The 18,667-nt window shown below is 52.4% G+C and overlaps 1 protein-coding gene across 5 annotated transcripts in view; it reads right to left on the reverse strand.

Moving 5' to 3' along the window:
- Positions 1-9,008: 9,008 nt before the first annotated feature.
- The window catches only part of KSR2 (kinase suppressor of ras 2), a 403,625-nt gene continuing 393,966 nt past the window's right edge, over positions 9,009-18,667 (reverse strand). For 4 of the 5 annotated variants that reach the window (XM_059408527.1, XM_059408526.1, XM_059408528.1 and 1 more), the window contains 2 exons: positions 18,287-18,420; positions 9,009-13,252 (listed from right to left, as the gene is read on the reverse strand). In XM_059408527.1, coding sequence (XP_059264510.1) covers positions 13,246-13,252; positions 18,287-18,420 — 141 coding nt within the window. In that variant the 3' untranslated portion in view covers positions 9,009-13,245. Of the gene's footprint in view, positions 13,253-18,282; positions 18,421-18,667 lie in introns of those variants that run through there. The other variant, XM_059408529.1, reaches the window with a different exon arrangement.

Here is an 18,667-nt window from a genome sequence, read left to right on the forward strand (position 1 = left end):
ATATATATATATATATATATATATATATATATATATATATATATATATATAATATATATGTATAATATTTATAGGTATATATACTTTTTGTATAGAAAAGGCAACAGCGTAATTTACATAGAGAGAAAGCCTTTTTACAATTGAGAATTTTCCTAAGTTCAATAACTTTGAGAGTAATCAACCGAATGAATCATGCGGTAAAGTTCATGGAGTGGGCCCCAGTGCAAGTTCAAAGCACAGGGAGAGAGAAACAAGCTCAGGGTGGGACCCGATGGCCCACGTTTGGGGCACTCACCACATGTGACCAGACTCATCCAGCCCCAGTGAATGCCCTTGGCCTCCATCTTGGGGCCTTGGAGAGGACTGATCTTGCCAGAGGCTCTCCAGTTTCCTAAGTTTGAGCCTCTCCCCTATGCATGATGACCCCACAGCAGCTGGAGGGTGTCTTTATGAGTCTTGGGTTGCCCGCCCCATGTCCACCAGAGCACCAGCCCCTAAGAAAATGGATCACACCCACCAACCACCTCCCCATTCCAATCCTCCATTTTTTTTCCTAGAATAATTTTCTGGAAGTGGAATTCCTGGGGATGTTTTGGTTGGGCCAGTGAGACGAGAAACCACATTTACTGAGCACCTACTGTGTGTCAGGTATTGTGCAATTCTATTAACATTCATTATTTCGTGTACTCCCTCCAATAACCTTGAGGGTTGGGGCATACTAAGTGCTAGTAGGCTGCATGAAGCCAAGGAAAATCCAAAGAACCCTTTGGGGGAACTGCTGGCACTGAGAAACTGATGGTGAGGTCATTATCCACAAGAGGGGGTGGCTTAAGAAATGCACGTTGAGTCAAGTTGAAGCAGGTAAACCTGATAAATTAAGCAACCACACGCACACCACGGGAGTCCTACAGTCAGCAAAGAAACTCTGTTTCCCATCTTTCAAACCCTGACATATATTTATAAGGATAGTGGGATACAATATCCCACCAAGAGGACACATCCCCACATTTTATGCTATATTACAGACCTGGCCTGTGGCCCACTCTGATCCCTGGGTCTTCTTCAACGACTCTGTAACAAACAGTGTTTTGCCCATTACACCTGTAACGGTTAGTTGGAAACCCCTAGAGTGGGGTCTTTCCATCAGTAAATTTCCATATTCACGCACATCCTCGACCTCAATGCTCCAGTGGCCTATGCCACAGAGTAACATAAACTCTCCAGGAAAGAGGCCACAGTGAGACAGCTTTCTGTTATGGCAAGACAGTGGTGTGGGCCTCAGAGAGATCAGAGACACAGGCCACAAGAGGAGGTAGGAAGGATTGTGAAGCAGAAGCAAAGACAGGGAAGAAAATGCTTTAGAGGGAAGGCTGATCGCCAACCTATCCATAGCAGAGATACCCGTGGTTTGAAGAACCCAGTGAAAGGTCCTAAGACACAGACAATGTGTGCAGACAGGCAGGGACACAGAGGGAGGCCCGCATGGCCAGAGAGGGCTCCAGAGAGAATCTGAGGCAGCCAAAGGACCACCTAACTCTAGCAAGCACGAAACCCTTCCGGGACATTATCTTCTCCAGGAACCCTAAGTCCAGTCGCCAGGACCAAAACACGGCAGGAGGTGGTGAGGTCTCTATGCGCCAACGGCACCTGTGTTTGGGGATGGGCTCTCTCAGGCCCTGATGCCATGCTTAGGGGAAAGCAGTTAAGAACAGAGCAAGTACCCAGCATCCAGCTTTCAACAAATCATGATGTTGCCTCTGCCCATGGGCTATTCCCTCTACGTGACACACTGTTCCCTACACCGCCCACTCCTCTCCTCAAATCTCAAGAGGAGGTGACGTCCCCTCCTCTGAGAAGGTTTCCTGGAAGGCCCTTGCTGGGTTGGGTGCTCCTCTGGGGTCTCAGGATCTCTCTCAGAACTTGTCTGCCCCCTCCTCTAGATTCCGGGGTTCCCTAAAGGCCGGTGCCACTCTCCTTCCCCAGTTTCCCAGGGGGCACAGGAGGCACTTAATAGATACTTGTTGAATGAGTTGACATGCAGTCTTGGGGACTAAAGGCATTAGGGTTGCTTGACGCTGGGGAGTGTGGCTGGGGACACAAGCCTTGGAAATATGGGGAAGATTGTTCTAGAAGCCTTCAGCAGCTCAAATGGTGGCACTTAAAATCCACGGACAGGCCAAAAAGTGGAGCATGTGGAACACGGCATGGCAGCAGTGCCTTGTGGAAGGTGGGGCTGATGCACGAAGCCACGGAGTCTGATGCATGGGGAACATGGGGCCCTCAGGTGACCCACAGCTCAGCAGTGGGGGTCCAACACGCTTGGGGGACCAGATGACTGTATTGGGGCTTCCGGCCACTCTGTACCAAGGCCTGGGGCCTTCTGAGGACTTATTTCTGACAGCAAGCTTGGGAAGCATGTGCGGGGGTGCTGGGAGAGGAATAATGGACAGCACTCCCTGGGGCAGGGAGCACAGGGACCCCAGGGAAGGGCTGCTTAAGAAGGGGGAGAAAGGAGCCAGAGAAGACATTGTGCATCTCCCAGTTGTGCTCAGGCCGAGCCTCAGGCAGCCCGCGTCGGCCGTGCCCTCCCTCAGCACCCGCTCCAGCCGGGCACTGCCCAGCTGGCCGCCCAGGACTTGCAGGCCGCTGCCCAACACTCCGTAGGAGGCTGGTTGGGAGGCCAGTGGGCTGGGGTGGGAACCTTGCTGTGGCTGGGCCAGTCCGTGAGGGTAGCCTGTGTCTACACTGTAGCTACATAGCAGTTACTTGAACTTACACAAGTTCATATGTACCCATTTTAGTATTATTATTAGCAACACAGATAGAAAAATAAACAAAGGAAAATGGCTACAATCTTGGATGACCAATGCATTGCATTAATTGTCCAAGACACACTGAAGCGGCCACTGCCCCCGAGTCGGGCAGAGCTGGGGTGGGGAGAGGTCAGCCCCCACCGAGGGAGCAGGACCCCCATCAACTCGGCATCCTTCTTGGAAGGTGCTTGGCTGAGTATCCCCAGCTTACCAAAACAGGTTTCCCAGCCCCAGTCCTTTTGCCGTGCCTGGCTGCCTTGCTGCCCAGTCCTGGGACCGCTGAGTCCGTGGGATCGGATTCTAGGGTTAGAGCCACAGGCCCTGCAGAGCTCGACCACACCCACTGCCCGCAGCCACACCCACATCAGCCACGTGGGACCGGATCCAACTGCCCCCTCTCATCCACACCATCCATTTTGCTGCTTATGCTCTGCCAGAGACACCTGTGTTAACTCCTCAACAGTAAAGTAGGGGATCGGAAGGAGGCTGGCATGTCTGGGGACTCTCCTTCCCTGGGGAAGAGAGGGGATTTCCCTGAGTGGCCCTGGAGAGCAGCACTAGGGTTGCCTGAGGCCAAGGTCAAGGAGAAGAGCCGCTTCCCAGAAGGACCATGGGAATGTGGACCAGGACGGAAGGAAGGGGAGGATGTGACCGAGATTCCCACCCACACCTTGTCTCGTCCGTGTAGATGGGGAATGGCCAGTCAATGCCCTCCCTCCCTAGGCCGCCTTCAAACCACTGAAGATGCCAAATATTCCATTTAAAGCCCATTTTGGTGCCGCTGACACTTGAGGATCTTCTTCCCCGAGGTTTCCCGTTTCCCTTTGTCTGATTTCCCCTTTTCTCTGCAAGGCTGCAGATGGCTGCAAGCTAGATCCGTACCCTAGTGACCTGGCCAGGAGACAGCACACTCAAGACCTCGTGCCTTGCCTCAAACCAGTGAAGATCAGATGATGACACGATATTCCTGAAACCCCCCAGTGCTCTGCCACTGCCCTCAGAAAATCTCCGACACCCTCGCCAGCCTGGATGCTCCCATCGGGCCCCCAGTGCCCAGCGTGGCTCATCCCCTGTCCACCCTGCTCGCCGGCGCTGGCCTCTGCCCTCCCCTGGGGTGTCTGTGTTTGCAACTGCTTCTGTCAAGAATGGTGGTTCTCAACAAGGTGGTGTCGCCCAGGGGACATGTGGCAATATCTGGAAACATCTTTGGTTGTCACAACTTGGGGGTAGCAGGAAAGGGAGGGTGCCATGGGCATCTAGTATGTGGAGGCCATCCTGCCACGCACAGGACATGCCCCCACCATGACAAACGGTCCCCAGTATCAACAGTGCCGCATTTGAAGGACCTTGGCCTAGAAGGATCGTCCCTTCCTCTTTCCCCTCCTTGAGAGCTCCACTCAAATGTCACCTCCTCAGAAAGATCTTTGCACCTGCTCCCTCCACAGCAGGCCCCCCCCACAATCTCCTGTTACCGGCCGACCGTTGGTTTTCCTTCCCTAAGCCTCCATGAGTTGTGATTCATATATTGCTGAGCGGTTCCTTGTCCAGCTCCCCCACCAGGCTCTAAGCTCAGAATGACTTTGTTTCCCTCATCACTGAATGCCCAGGGTCCAAGATGTAATAGATGCTCAATAAATGATCCATTGAATACACGGCCAATGACGAAATAAGCCCACCGCATTCCGAACCAACCCGGACGTCGGCATCTGCATGAGGACGCAAAGACCCCTCTCCCGCCTTCACCAGTCATCACTGTCCAGAAAGGCCTCTCTATTGTCTGCCTGTGTTTCTTCCCACTATCCTAGCCACAGGCTTTCCAAAATCCTCACTCTAGCTCTGGAAGTCAGGGTATTTTTAAACAGGAGGAACTAGCCAAGCTGGTGGTTTTTCTTTTCTTTTTTTTTCTTAAGTGGTGAAAAAGAAAAACTAAGATTTGTTTTTAATCATTAGACTTTCAGATCTAAGAAGGCACGATGCAAATAGCACGTTGGCATAAACAATTGCTCAATGGAGGGAGGGCGCCTTTCTTCTGAGCTAATTCAAGCTGAATACATGCAGCTATTTTTCGTCTCTACTATTGTGTGACTTTCTCCTCAGCTCATAGGCCAGCCGGGGCAGATGTTATCTGGCAGGAGGTGGTGGTGGTGGAGGATAAGGGGAGGAAGGAAGCAAAGAGGCAGCACCCGGAAAGCACACTCTCAGCCTCCAGCTGCTTATTAGAGGCATTTCAAGAGTTTAGGGGTAGAGCTGGTGGTCCACTAGGACCCCGGGGAATTCCACCTGGGTGAAAATTTGATTTTGAGCCTTCCTTGCAGGGAAGAAACCAAAAGCAACTGGAATCAGATTCCTTTTCCTCCTCCTCCCTCTGCAACATTCCTTAACTTCATAGATGTCCAGATCGAACCACAGAAACTTCTACAAAGAGCTCCAAGAACAGTCTTTTTCCACTCCCCTGCCTAGGACCACAACACACACACACATATTGTATTTCCTTAAGGTCCCCAGGCCTTCCAGCCCAGCTGTTACGTGGTTGGTGGCAGCATTCCGGCCCGAGGAGAAGACACTCCCTGGAAGATAAATGATGTCTCTCTCCAAGCAGGCAGATGCCCAAATAGAATCATACACTGGGTCTTAAGGACAGACTCTTTCTGCATTCTCCAAGTTTCTGGATTGAAAATAAACTTCTGCAAAGTCCTTACAGCTTGTCGCCAGCTAGAGCCAAGACTCCAAATGACTGGGCTTTTGGAAGTTTCCAAGGCCTTAGGACCAAACCCACCTCTGCCTCTGAGAAAGGACCTAACTTGGGAGAGTTTACCTTCCTCTCTGGGCCTGAGCTCCTTCTTCTCGGAAAGGAAAGCTGCCATGAGATCAGGGATGGTTACCCGTGTCCTCATCCAGTAGCAGCTCTGATGCCCTGAGGCTGCATCTGTGCTCCGCAGAAAGGCGCGCTGTGATTGATTAGTAATGTCTGCCAAGAGTACAGGACGGGGCAGTGGTGGCAGAAAGGGGGATTATTTGCCCTCGTTGGACTAGATCACTCATCTAGATCTTCTAGATATAGATCATTCTAGATAGTCATCCCAATAACCTAGCTGACCCCCCTAAGAGTATGACTTGTCTATTATTTCCACATTGGTCATCAAGCTGTTTTATGTTGGGACAGTTACCCCACACAGCAGATTTGACCCATCCATTGAAAGACAAGCAGCCATAGTTTTCTGCTTTGTGGCATCCTTGTGCATGGAACCACTGTCCACGTACATGGAACTGGGGTCTCCCATCAGCAGGCCTGGAAAGAGGACATGGAGTGGCAGGAGCAAGGTTTCCTGGGGCTCAGCATTTCTTAACAGTATGGAACGGAAAAGCAGGTGCGTCTGGTGGCCAGTGGTCATCCCCAGCCTCATCTCTCTGCCCAGATGCATCCATGATCTTCATTGACCTTCCAGGTTCACCATTCACAGTGCCAGCCTCCTGGGGAGGCCAATTCTGAGCAAGTTGTCTGTAAATACTGGTGATCAGCTGCTGTCTGTAAATACTGGTGATCAGCTGCTCTTTTCCGTGGGCTAGCACACTGGCCTTTGCCCTCTGTGCAAGGTATCAAGTCAGACTCACAGAGATTAATCATGTGGATTCAGAAATAAGCCTGGGAAAGCTTGGGAAGAGCAGCCTGCTGTCAACCTTTTAAAGATTTTAAAATCTTTACCACACAGTAGTGTGTTAAATGCTCTGATAAGTCCTACAACCAAGAAAAAAATTTTAATCTTATTTTGCCTAAGCATTTCCCATGTGTGTTTGTCCCAAGACCCTTCTAATAATGCAACATTTTTTCCATCTAGTCTGCTATGAAATTAAAGGTCTATGGAACATCTTGGTAAACTGCGCCTAACCTAGATCAGGCAAGCTCCAGGCAAAGCCCATTTCCTCCAGTTCGGTCCTCAACAGGACAGCAGCGATCTCAACCTCATGGAGAGGAATCCTTCGTATTCTTGGGAATAAGCGTTAAGGAAAGGGGTTGTGTGATCTCAGTGAACAGGAAGGAAGGAGCCCTTCCCAGCCCTGAGAGGGAGGAGCACTCACTGGTGAGTTTCCTGGGACAGGGGATCACAGTTAAATGTCTAGTCCAGTACAAGAGACACAGAGGGCTGGGCTGATGGTGCAGGCTGCCTGGAGCAGGGGAGCTGGAAGGACCCAGGGGCAGCTCTGCCAACCCAGACACACACTTCCTGGAAACCCGGGCCATTGCTGGCAGCCGGTCAGTCTGGGAACACAACAGAGAGCTTCCATGCAAACTCCTCCAGGGGTCCCCACCCTCTCCTGCACCCTCCTTCAATCACTTCCTGTTTTCTCTCCCTCTCTCCTGGTAACAAGCTACACATAACCACAGAAGCCGGTAACAGTAACCTCCTGGGGGACAGTGGCACACAGAAACCACTCAAACAGGGCTGGGTTCCTTGGAACCCACGAGGCCAAAGACTCATATTTAAAACGTTGGCTCTACCTCTTAACAGGCTGGCTTGCATTTGCCGCAGTTTCTTCATCTGCGAAATGCAATAACGGTACCTATTTCCCAGGACTGTTGGCCTGGTACATAGTAAGTGCTCAGTGAATAGAGGCTCTAAGGGATGGACGACTACTCTTGCCCTTCACACTTAGATGCCCTGGGACACCTGGCCAATGGGTCTCTTTATGAGTCACATCCATGGAACCTGGCCAATGCACGTTGCGGGGGGCGGGGGGTGGAATCCATAGCACAGAGCCTGGTTGTGGGAATCTCATTACTGCCCGGGCCCCACCTGTGGAGCCCTTCCGCCTTCCCTGCAAGGAGCAGCTTCTGACCCCCTAGACCAGTGCCTCACCCTCTCTCTGCATTCTGTAAGCATTTACTGAGCACCTACTATGTGCCAGGCCCCATATCAGGCAAGGACCTCCCCCCGACTCTGCCCCAACTGTTTAGAGAATGACGTAGCTGGTAGGACCTCAAGACAGGAACCTGTCACTTGTGCTGATCATCAGGGGCAGTGACTGGAGAGGAAGGTGGCCTACTTGGCGTGACTCAGAGAGAGTCGGGGAGAATGAGAACCTTCAAGACCCTGGTCGCCATGTTCCAAAGCCCACCCCACATTTGCTTCTCCTTGCCCTCAGAGGTCAGGACCAGTCCCATGCAGGGGCGTGCAGCTGATGGCAGGGGCAGGGGGCAGTTAGCGGAGGCTGGAGCCCAGGGCTGGCATCCACCCGAGCCTGCTCAAAACCTCACAGGCACGGCCGAAGAAGGACACGGCAGGCACACGGCTTGCCATGATCCGTTCCTCTGCCGCCGAGCCAGAACGTAAATAAAAGCAAGTGTCAGGCCACCAACCACTTCAGACCGGGCAGAAGCACTGGCTCAGCAGTCAAGTGCATGTCACGCAACAGACCCGCTGTCCACCCCCACCCATGGAGTTGACGTCCAGGACTCTCAGACCTAGGGAGGAAGGGATCCCATGTGGCAAAAGCAACATCAGTGTCCTGGTCCTCATGGCACAGGGGTTCTGGGATCTTTCTCCCCAGAGGTCTTCTGTGACCACAGTGACCAGTCAGGGTGTGAGAAAATGCTTCTTAGTGGGTGTTAGGGGTTGAATCATGTCCCTTCCACATACACACACACACAGAATAAATACGTTGAGGTCCTAAACCCCAATCCCTCAGAGTGTGACATTACTTGAAGGTAGGGTCATTGCAGGTGTCATTAGTTAAGGCGAGGTTAAGCTTGAGAAGGGTGGCAGCCTTACACGAAGAAGGCCATGTGAGTTTGGAATCAGAGGTGAGGAGATCCATCTGCAGCCAAAGACGACCAGCAAACCACCAGGAGCTAAGAAGAGGAGGCCAAGGAAGGACCCCTTGGCAGAGGTGTTGGGGATCAGGGTGCGGCCCTGCCGACACCTTGATTTTAGGGTTCCAGCCTCCAGAACAAGACCAGTCCTTGGAGGAAGGGGATCAGGAAAGGCTGGCAGGGCATGGGGACGGGGAGGGCCAATCTGGGGACTCAAGGTTGAGCACAATGTGGGAACAAAAGCCAGGAATAAGAGTGTCGCCCGGAAAGTCCCTATAGTCACAGTCTCAGGAACACCAAGGGTCTTCATGGAATTGGAATGGGATGGAATTGTGGCCCCCTGCCGCAATGCACACCTCCCCCTACCCCCCACCCCGATCCCTAGGTCAAAGTCCCAACTGCCAAAGTGATTGTATCTGGAGATAGGGTCTTTGAAGAGGTAACTAAGATGAAATTAGGTCCTAAGGATGGGGTCCCATCCAATCTGACTAGAGAAACAGACCCCAGGGTTGTGCGGGCTCAGAGAAAAGGCCACGTGAGCACACAGCGAGAGGCAGGATGACTGAAAGCCGAGGAAGAAGGTCTTAGGAGAAACCGGTCCTGCCCCCAGAACTGTGAACCATCCTGCCATGGAAATCCCCCTACCTAAGGTGTCTTGTTATATGCCAGCCTGGACGTAATAGGGTCTGAAATAGAACCACTCCTTCCATCCTCCAAAGCCCGAATTCCCTCTACATCACGTACACCAACCAGTCCTCACGTCTGCCCAGCCCTCTCCAAGGACAGGGAGCTTCCCACCTCCCCAAGCAGCCCATCTCGCATCGAGGGTCAAGCTGCTAGAAAGTTCTTTCCCCACTGGAATGAGTTCTCTGCCCCCCTAACTCCCAGTCTGGCTCATGTTCCTCCCTTGGGAGCCCTATGCAAGTTGGCTTCTTTTTCAGTAAGCCAGTCCCCTAGATCAGAGGTTGGCAAGTGTCTCTTGTAAAGGGCAAGGTTATAAATATTTCCAGCTTTATGGGCCACGCTGCCTCTCTCATAACTAGTCAGCTGTGGCAGCACAGCCCGCAAAACCCATGGTTCGTCTGCAAACGAATGGCGATGGCCACGTGCCAATAGGATTTCATTTATTGACATCTGAATTCTATAGAGTTTTCATGTCTTATGAAATCTTCTGGTTTTTTCCCCCAATTAGAGAATGTAAAAACTTCTTGGGGGCGGGGTGGTTGCATATGGCCCCAGGCCATACTTTGTTGACCTCAGGTCTAGATTTCACAAGACGGGGATTGGGCCTGGGCCAAGTGTATACCATTTCCTTGGTGTTTCCTTAGATGATCGGCCACTGGCAATGCGGGGGTAGAGGTGGGGGACAAAAATGGTGGGAAGAAATGAAGCCTGGTTTGGTGGGGTGGGAAAGGGGCAGGACCAGGGATCCTGGATACAAAAGTCTAGTTGTCAGAGACCAATCCAGGGCTCCTATGGACCAAAGAACTGAAAGAGGAGGGCTCTGTGGCAAGATGGGGTTTTTCCCTTTGACCAGCAAAAGGAAAACCCGGATGAAACACCATTAGGTAAAGACTTTGAGTCTCCAGCTTCATGCTTGGGGATAACCCCACATATGACCAAGGGGTGCTGGAAAGGTGGGGGCCGTGGTAGGAAATGCATGTGGTCTGAGAAATGGTAGCATTCAGGGTGCAAATCCATGTGCCCTTCGGAGATGGTAAGTTCAAGGCTTCCCAGGCATCTTCACTCTGGGGACTGGTGCCCTTGGGAAGCCTGTGTAGGTAAGGGTTTGCTCAAAGCAGGGCCCAGAGTTAAACAGCTCGCTGTCGGCCACAGGGCACAAGTGCACACACACACACACACAGTCTTTGTTGTGCGAATTCTATAGAATGAATCACAGGCAAGGCTGGCAAGTACTATGTAAACACACACACACACACACACACACACACACACACACCCCTCCCGTTTGTTTTTCCTTTTTCCTCGCAGAAGATGAATGAATGTGACCTCCTCCCAGTACTTGACTCATGAATAAGACTGAGGTCAGGGGGGAAAGCAGAGGTTTGGTTCTTCCTGAATTGCAAGGTCTGCAAATGAAAACTACCTTCTAAACAATTCAGGGTGGCGACGCCAGGAGGAGGGTGGCAGGAAGGGGCTTTGGACGTCTGGATGCTATGGAGACCGACGAAGGTGAGGGCAAGGGAAGGACGCAGGTGAAGGTAGAGAAGTCAAGAGCAGGTGGTGTGGGGCCAAGGACAGATGCAAGGAACCCTGTTTTGCAAAGCAGAGACGCTCCTAGGGAGCAGGGAAGGCGGGGGTATCCCCCTGGATCCCTCAGACCTTGTCCTTAATCTTAAGCTGGTACTCACGAAACAGAAAAATCAGCCTTTGGTGACTCTCCTCCACGGTCCCCCGCATTGCAGGTCTTGCCAAAGGCTCTGGGTGGCCATCTGAGTGAATTCTGGAAATGACAGCGGCAGGAAGGAGCAGTCCTGGCGAGCCTTCCACCAGCAGGGTCGCCGTGTCCCGCCAGCTCCTTCCCTTCCTGACTTCCTTGCCTGCACTCAGGTCCCCAACGACGACTGGGGTCCACAGACCCCAGAAGTCCTGGTTGGATTAGAGGAACCAGGACTGGATTCCAGGTCTCTGGGGAGCTGGTGGGCAGAGCCAAAGCAGGCCCAACCCCATGTTCAGGGTCGGCCCTTCAGGTGGCTTGCTGGGATTCGTGTGGGTGTGTGTAAGATGGCCCGAGATACACAAGTGTTGAGCCACAAACCATAGTCATGGAAGTCCCCAGAAGAGGAACATCCACTTAGAATAGCCCACAGGGGTGTCCTTAGTCTCTGGTCCTGTGCAGGTGGGAGCCCATGCGGGAAGGCCCTCTGGGAGGCTCAGGCATACCCCTTGGCCAGAGGTTCCAGAAGCATGACCATCTCATTATTTTTTCCAGTTTGGAAGCAGGCTTGGCCCCCACAGCATGAATCAGTCTGGGATCACCCAAAGTGGGGAAGACCCCCACACACCCCTTACATCAGGTGGGGTGCTGAGTCTGAGCTCGGGTAGGATTTTTGAAGTCTTAGGTCCCCTCTCTGGCAGGGGGATGTCGGGATAAGGTTGAGACCAGAAGAAAACCAAGCCTGAGCAGTGCCTAGGGAGGACAGTGAGGCTGTGGGCTTACCCTGGGTGTCCTGTCTGCCGCCCAGCTGCCTGGCTACCACCCTGCTAGGGGACAGGCCTCCTTTCGCTGCCAGGTCAGACAGGCTTTGTGATCAGAAGACATCCCCTCCTAAGGGCTGGGACCTAAGAACAAAAGACAAGAGGCTCGCCATGTTATTCTGCCTGACTGACCTGCTTCCTGGATCCTTCCTGCATAACCCTTGGTCCCAAGGTGGCTGGGAAAATCCACCAGCTCAGGAGGGAGTGAGAGGGAGGGATGGAAGGCATGAGCACTGAGCAAGCGCAGACAGACCTCTCATGGGGAAGCCGCTCTGGGACTTGGCACCAGGTAGGAGCTAAGAACACAGACCCTCTTACAGTCTCCCTGCTTGCCTCCCCAAGAGGACTTACTAAGGTGAAAGCATGGGGGATCCTTTGCGAATTTAACCCAACACACGTCGATCAGGGACCCACGTCCGTCGCTGTGGTGGACAAACTTAGCTGGTGTCGATGCCAGAGCAGGAGGGGAGAGAAGGAATGTTCTAGAACTTCCTCCCCAGACCCCCCAGTTCTCAGGCCCCAGACTTCAGGGCGTGTCAAGGATAAAGGTGAGCTGCAAGGCGCCCCCTGAAGTCATCTTGGCCAGGAAGCCATTGTGCTTTTCAAACGGCAGGGGAGCGCAGGGGCAGTGAGACGACAAGGGACGGCGCTCTCACAGAACAGGAGAAGGCGGCAGAAATGGGGACCCATGCCCCAGAGAGGCCCAGAACTCAAAGACATGCAAGACTGTTTTGTGCACTTCGGAGCTATGTGCAAAGGAGCCACAGATCATGACAGGCTTGGGTGAGAGCCTCTGAGAACAGATGTTTACAAAGGAACAACTGAGCTCCCCGGCCCAGGTCTTGGCCCCGTGGCCTCCACGAGGTGGGTGCTCAGCCCCAGACCCCACCCCATCTTTCCAGACAGTGCAGCTGGAACCCACAACCCAGGGACTGAGTCAGCCAAGGGGCGCTCCAGGGCTGTGGCAGCAGAGTGCTCCTGCTTGTCGCCGGGGATCGAGAGCAAAACGGTGTCGCGCACGGAGACACACATGTACACACAGACCGGTCCTGCGAGCCTGCCCACGCGGGCCTCTTGCTCTCGTCTCCATGGCCTAGGGGCTCTACCGACAGCCTCCAGTTTTCTTCTCGACGCGGTCTCTGGGCCTCACGCATCAATCTCGCTTCTCCCTGGCTGGTCCTGGTAAGTCCTAGCTCAGGGGTCCCGAACCCTGCCCGGGCAAAAGGGCACAGGTCTGGGGAGTGGGGAAGCTGCCGAACTTGGCCGTGCAGTGCTCCCAGGCCGGCCGGGGTCGGTACCCTCTGATGGTGAGCCTCTGGCCTCCTGAGCTGGCAGAGGGCAGAGCAGGGAAGGAGAGGTGGCTCGGGGGCTGAGGCAGCTGAGTGCTGTCCCTTTGTCCAATGGTCACAGCCTGGAGTGGGGAGAGAAGAGAAGGGCACGAGGTCACTGGATACAGCAATGCCATCTTTGGTGAATGAGCACCCTCTTGGTGGGCTAGGAGGCTTGAGATGAGCTCTTTCTGTCTACAAGAAATGGTGGAAGGAATACCCCTTTATACCTAGGTCCTACTATGTACCAGGTTCATGGACCTAATCTCATTTGAACCTGAGAATAACCTGCAAGATAGGCACCTTATACCCATTTCACAGAGGGGTATAAGATGGAGGCACAGAGAGGTTAGGTGTTTTGCCCAAGGGTGCACAGCCAGGAAGCAGCAGGGTCAGTATTGGAACCTAGAACTCTTCCCACTCGGAAGGGCTCCTTAAGGGCTGGAAATACAGGAAGAAGAGGTGAGACCAGGAACCACCCCATACACTCCTGCTAGGAGCGAGGCTTTGCTGACCACTGTTGAACCAAGGATCTGGGCAATCGTGTCATATGTCAGTGCCCACTCTCCCAGCAAGGTTCTGGAAAGAATCCTGAAGGGACACAGGTAATCTCTGTGTAGAAGGAGCAGGGTAGAGGTATCAAGATGATGGATTTGGGGTCCAGACCAACCTGGGTTCCAAAGCCTCCTCTCCTCATTAGCTGTGTGACCTCTTGGAAGGTACTTAGCCTCTCTGTGCTTTGGTTTTCTTCTAAGGAAAAACATAATTGTGCCTCCCTCCTAGGGGGAGCTTCGAGGAGTCAGCAAGGCAATGCAGATAGAATGCTTGACCTAGTGTCTGTCACATATGTTTGGTAAGTGGCACCCAGAGGATGGAGAGCATGCTGATGGTCATGGGGAAGATCTGGACCAATGGCATGCAATAGACATACAGCGCTATTGAAAAAAATCGGAAGCAGGGACTCCAACAGACACTTGTATGGCACTGTTACGGCAGCCTTATTCCCAGCAGTGAGAATGCAAACAACCAGCGTATCCACCAACAGATGGAAGGACAAGCCAAACACAGTACATATGTACAACGGATTAGTGCTCAGCCGTGGCAAGGAGTAACGTTCTAATATGCGTCATACCGTGGATGAACCTTGAAGACAGTCTACGTGAAGACCCCAGACACAAAAGAACAAATATCGTAGGACTCCACGTGTATGAAATGCATAGAATGCGCCAGTTCACAGGGACAGGAGATGGGGGAGAGGTTACTGGGGGCTGGAGGGAGGAGGGACTGGGAGTTATGGTTCAGTGGGTCCCCTGTGTTCCGAGGGGATGAAGGCTTTGAAAATGGTGGTCGTGGTGGCACAGCACTGGGATGTGATCTGTGCCACTGAACTGCACCCTGAAAAGTGGCTAAGATGGCAAATTGTATGTGATATATATTCCAATACTTTTTTTCTTTTTTGAGTAGGCTCCATGCCCAGTGTGGAGCCCAACACGGGGCTTGAACTCGTGACCTACACGGAGATCAAGAGTCGGATGCTCAGCCGACTGAGCCACCCAGGTATCCCTCTACCATCATTTGTAAAAACAATGTCATATACCCATGCCCTCGGAGTTGTGTATTTTAAGTAGGAGGATTATATGATGTGTAAGCTATATCGCAACAAAGTTGTTTTTTTAAAACAAAGAAATGCCATGCAAGTCATGGAAGTCATAAATTTTCTATTCATATTTTAAAAGGTTAAAAAAAGGGCGAATTTAATAGTGTATTCTATTTAACCCAATGTAACCCAAACACTGGAATTTCAAAGTATCACCAGTCCTATCTGTGTAATGGGACAAATTACTGAATGTCCTTTTTTTTTTTTTAATCCTAAGTCTTCAAAATTTCCTGTGGATTTTACATTCACAGGACATCCCATCTCACTATATTTTGAGTGTTCGAGAGCCACATGTTGGGAGTGGCCACTCTCGGTCAGCGCAGGTCTGGACCCTCGCACCTCAGAGGGTGGTCCATGGACCAGCAACACCAGCATCACCTTGAAGCCAAATCTCGGGCCCCTCCCCAGACCTACAGAATGGGAATCTGCAATTCCCCTGCAGGTTTGGAATGCACAGGAAACTTCAAGATGCCTTGCTCTGAAATGCAGGCTTGTCCCAATCTTCTCTCCAGTTCACCATGTGGCAAGGTGTACAGGGATTCTGGAAAACCCAGCTCCTCAAGTGTGACCCACTGGAGAGGGAAACCCAAGGCCCCAGACGTAAGTTTGGAGTTAGCTGCTCACGTCCTTGCAACATGCTGGCTACTGTGGAGACCTCCTGGTTGGCCCCTCCATGGATTCCCAAGACCTAGATAGGATCTACTTTAGCCAAGCCCTCGGCTAATCCCCTGATGACACAGCAGGCTTCTGGAAGGACTCCAGCATTGACCGCACCACTGGAGTGACCATCTCCAAGCCAGATGAGTGCGATCGAGAGAGCCATGGGGTCTGATGTTGTGGGAAGAGAACATTTCAGATTAGGAAGTTGGAGCGTGACCTGTGTTCCCAGCTTTGTCAACACCCCATGTAGATGTGGTTGAGTTCCTGAATGTCTCTGGGCCATAGTTTCTCCAAATGGAGGAGGTTGGATCAATCTGGAAGGTGTAATGAAGGCATCCCATGCATTGATTCTGAGTAACTGGTGGTGGCTAGCAGGTGGGGTGAGTGATGGTGGATGTGCTGTGATTGATTCGCCATGCCTGCCACAGGTGCAGGAATAGAGCACAGATGCCACACATATCTGCATCCATCCTAGGTAATCCCTCTCCGAATACAAAAAGACACTATAAATTGAAGCCTAAAAGGAACAGAAGTCATCTTTGTTTCTCGGTATCAAAGTAGAAAAGTCCTGGGGATTACAAACCCCCATGTGGAGGCCTGGCTTCCCTCCAAGGGCTTTGCCTTGACATGACCTCCTCCGAGGGGCATTCCCTGACCCCTCCCTTCCACCCAAAGCCCCCAGTCATCCCTATTGCAATTTTGTCTTCTTGTCTTCTCAACACAACTCTATCTGAAATGATAACCCTTTTAAAACACATCTACCTGCCTATTATACCTGCTCTAGAAGGTCAGGGAGCTGACTGACTTGCCCTTGGATTTGCACTCTGAGAACCAGGCCTGACACAAAGCAGGTATTCAACACACACAGACAGAGTAGAGAACGGAATGAGTAGGGGCGCCTGGGTGGCTCAGTGGGTTAAAGCCTCTGCCTTCGGCTCCGGTAAAGATCCCAGGGTCCTGGGATCGAGCCCCACATCGGGCTCTCTGCTCAGCGGGGAGCCTGCTGTCCCCTCTCTCTGCCTACTTATGATCTCTATCTGTCAAATAAATAAATAAAATCTTAAAAAAAAAAAAAAGGAAGCGAATGAGTAGAAAATTTCACTGACCCTAATATCCCATCCTGCCAGACAACAGGGTCTCTGTTCCTGTCTCAGTTCCCTGTTTCTCAGCCCAACTGTTTGCAAAAAAATGGAAAACAAGGCCCCCAGCTCTCCCTCCAACCAGAGAGCTTTAAGCCCCTCTATTCAGTTGACTTCTGCTCTCTCCTCCCTGATGCCCGAGAAAGCAGAGGCCATCCGGGTGATGGCCCAAATGACACTGGTGTTTGTTACACTGGGCACTCTTGGGACCCCATCTGGGCTCTGACACTCACTGGCCAACTTGCCTGCACTAGGTTAGCTGGGGAGAGTCCTTGCCTGTCAGAGCCTCCCTCTCTCTGTTCTCACATTCAAGCCATTCCCAGTCCTGGAAGGCCAGCAGGACGCGGCTGACCCTCCCTGCCGGCAGACAAAGGCTGCTCAAGTATACGGAACACCTGCTGTGGGGGGACACTGTACCAGCTGCCCCAGCTCCCGGGCTATGGTCATCCTCACCACACTCCTGCTAGAGCCGTCTGCCACCCTCATTCTTTAGAGGCTGCCACTGCTGCTCAGAGAGGCCAAGTAACACGCCCAAGGCCACACAGCTATCAAGTGACAGAGTGGAGATTTCCAATCCTTATCTGCCTGATCAGGGAGGTCTGTGCTCTTTCCAAGTGTCTAGGGAGAGGCTGGGCCGCTGGGGCCTGTCCTCCAGGCTCAGCAAGGTCAAATGGTGGGGTGAGGGGTAGCCTAGGGCCTCTCAGGTGAGATGCTGACAACTGCTCTGGTGTGCCATGTCACTCTGTGTGTGTGTGTGTGTGTGTGTGTGTGTGTGTGTGTACACCTGAGTCTGCCTCCAGGTGTGGGCTTTGAGCACAGGGCTGTGTATTCCTAGAATGTTCTTGTGCAGTGTGTGTGTGTCCCTAAGTGCTCCTGTATGCATATGTGGATACAGGTGTGTTTTTAGCTTAAGTTTCTGTGGTGTGTGTGTGTGTGTGTGTGTGTGCGCATGCGTGCGCCTGGCTGTGTGTGTGAGTGTGCACAACCATCTGTGCCTGGAACAGCAGGGCTGCGGGAGCAGGTACCTCTTGGAAGCCTCATCCGAGCCAGTCTTGCTCTCACCTTCTGGAGAAACCACTAAGGCTGGGCCTGGAAGGGAGGCCCCCAGAGAGAGGCCCCATGAATTACCTCATTGAGAACCACTGATCTCCGTCTAAGAACGAGGCGGGGGAGGGCTCCAAGGAGGAAGCCTGAGAGACACTTAGGGCCAGGAGAAGCTGAGAATCTTCCCTGCCCTTGTCTTCGTGCAACAGAGAGTTCTGGAAGCTGTGAGATGCCATGGTGGGGAGAGCTTGCTGGCCCCAGGGGGACATTTCCTGAAAGCCAGGCCTCCTGGAGGAATCCACTGTGTAGCAGACATATGGGGCTTGCTGGGTTCAGGCCATCACCTCGCACCTGATGATCAAACTCCCTGGGCCATCAGCCTTCATCAGGAAGAGATGGGCAAGGAGGTAGCCATGGTAGCAACAGGGACCAAGGCCCTGGATGGCAGACCCTAGACTCCCCTGAACAGGAACCCGGTAAGAAGGCTGGCAGCCGGGAGAGGAAGGTGGGTGTGTGGAAAGGAGATGGCTGGCACAGGTATGGGGGAGGGGAGCAAAAAGGCAGCAAAGGCCAGAGGACAAAGGCAGTGAGGAGAGATATGAAAGGAGAACACCTACTCTGCAGACTTCCAGAAATGTCCGGGGTGAGACAGGCGGCGGTTTCGCTTTGGCAGTTTCTCCAGCATGTCCATGAGCTTAGTGAAGGTAGGTCTTTCTTCTTGTTCAAAGGCCCAGCAAAAGAGAAGAATGTCCTAAAAGAAGACAACATGTGGTGATTTAGTGTAAATAGTGATGTCTTGATACCCTTTGGCATCTCATTGGGTCTATTTTTCTACCCATTTGTTCCACTTGCATATATCCCCATCATCCATCCACCCCCCAATTCATCCATTCCTCCATCCATCCATCCACCTACCCATCCACCCATCCATCCACCCACCCATCCATCCACGCATCCAGCCATCCATCCACCCATCCATCCACCCATCCATCCATCCA

The sequence above is a fragment of the Mustela nigripes genome, chromosome 8, assembly GCF_022355385.1.
Source record: "Mustela nigripes isolate SB6536 chromosome 8, MUSNIG.SB6536, whole genome shotgun sequence".
Lineage (NCBI taxonomy): Eukaryota > Metazoa > Chordata > Mammalia > Carnivora > Mustelidae > Mustela > Mustela nigripes.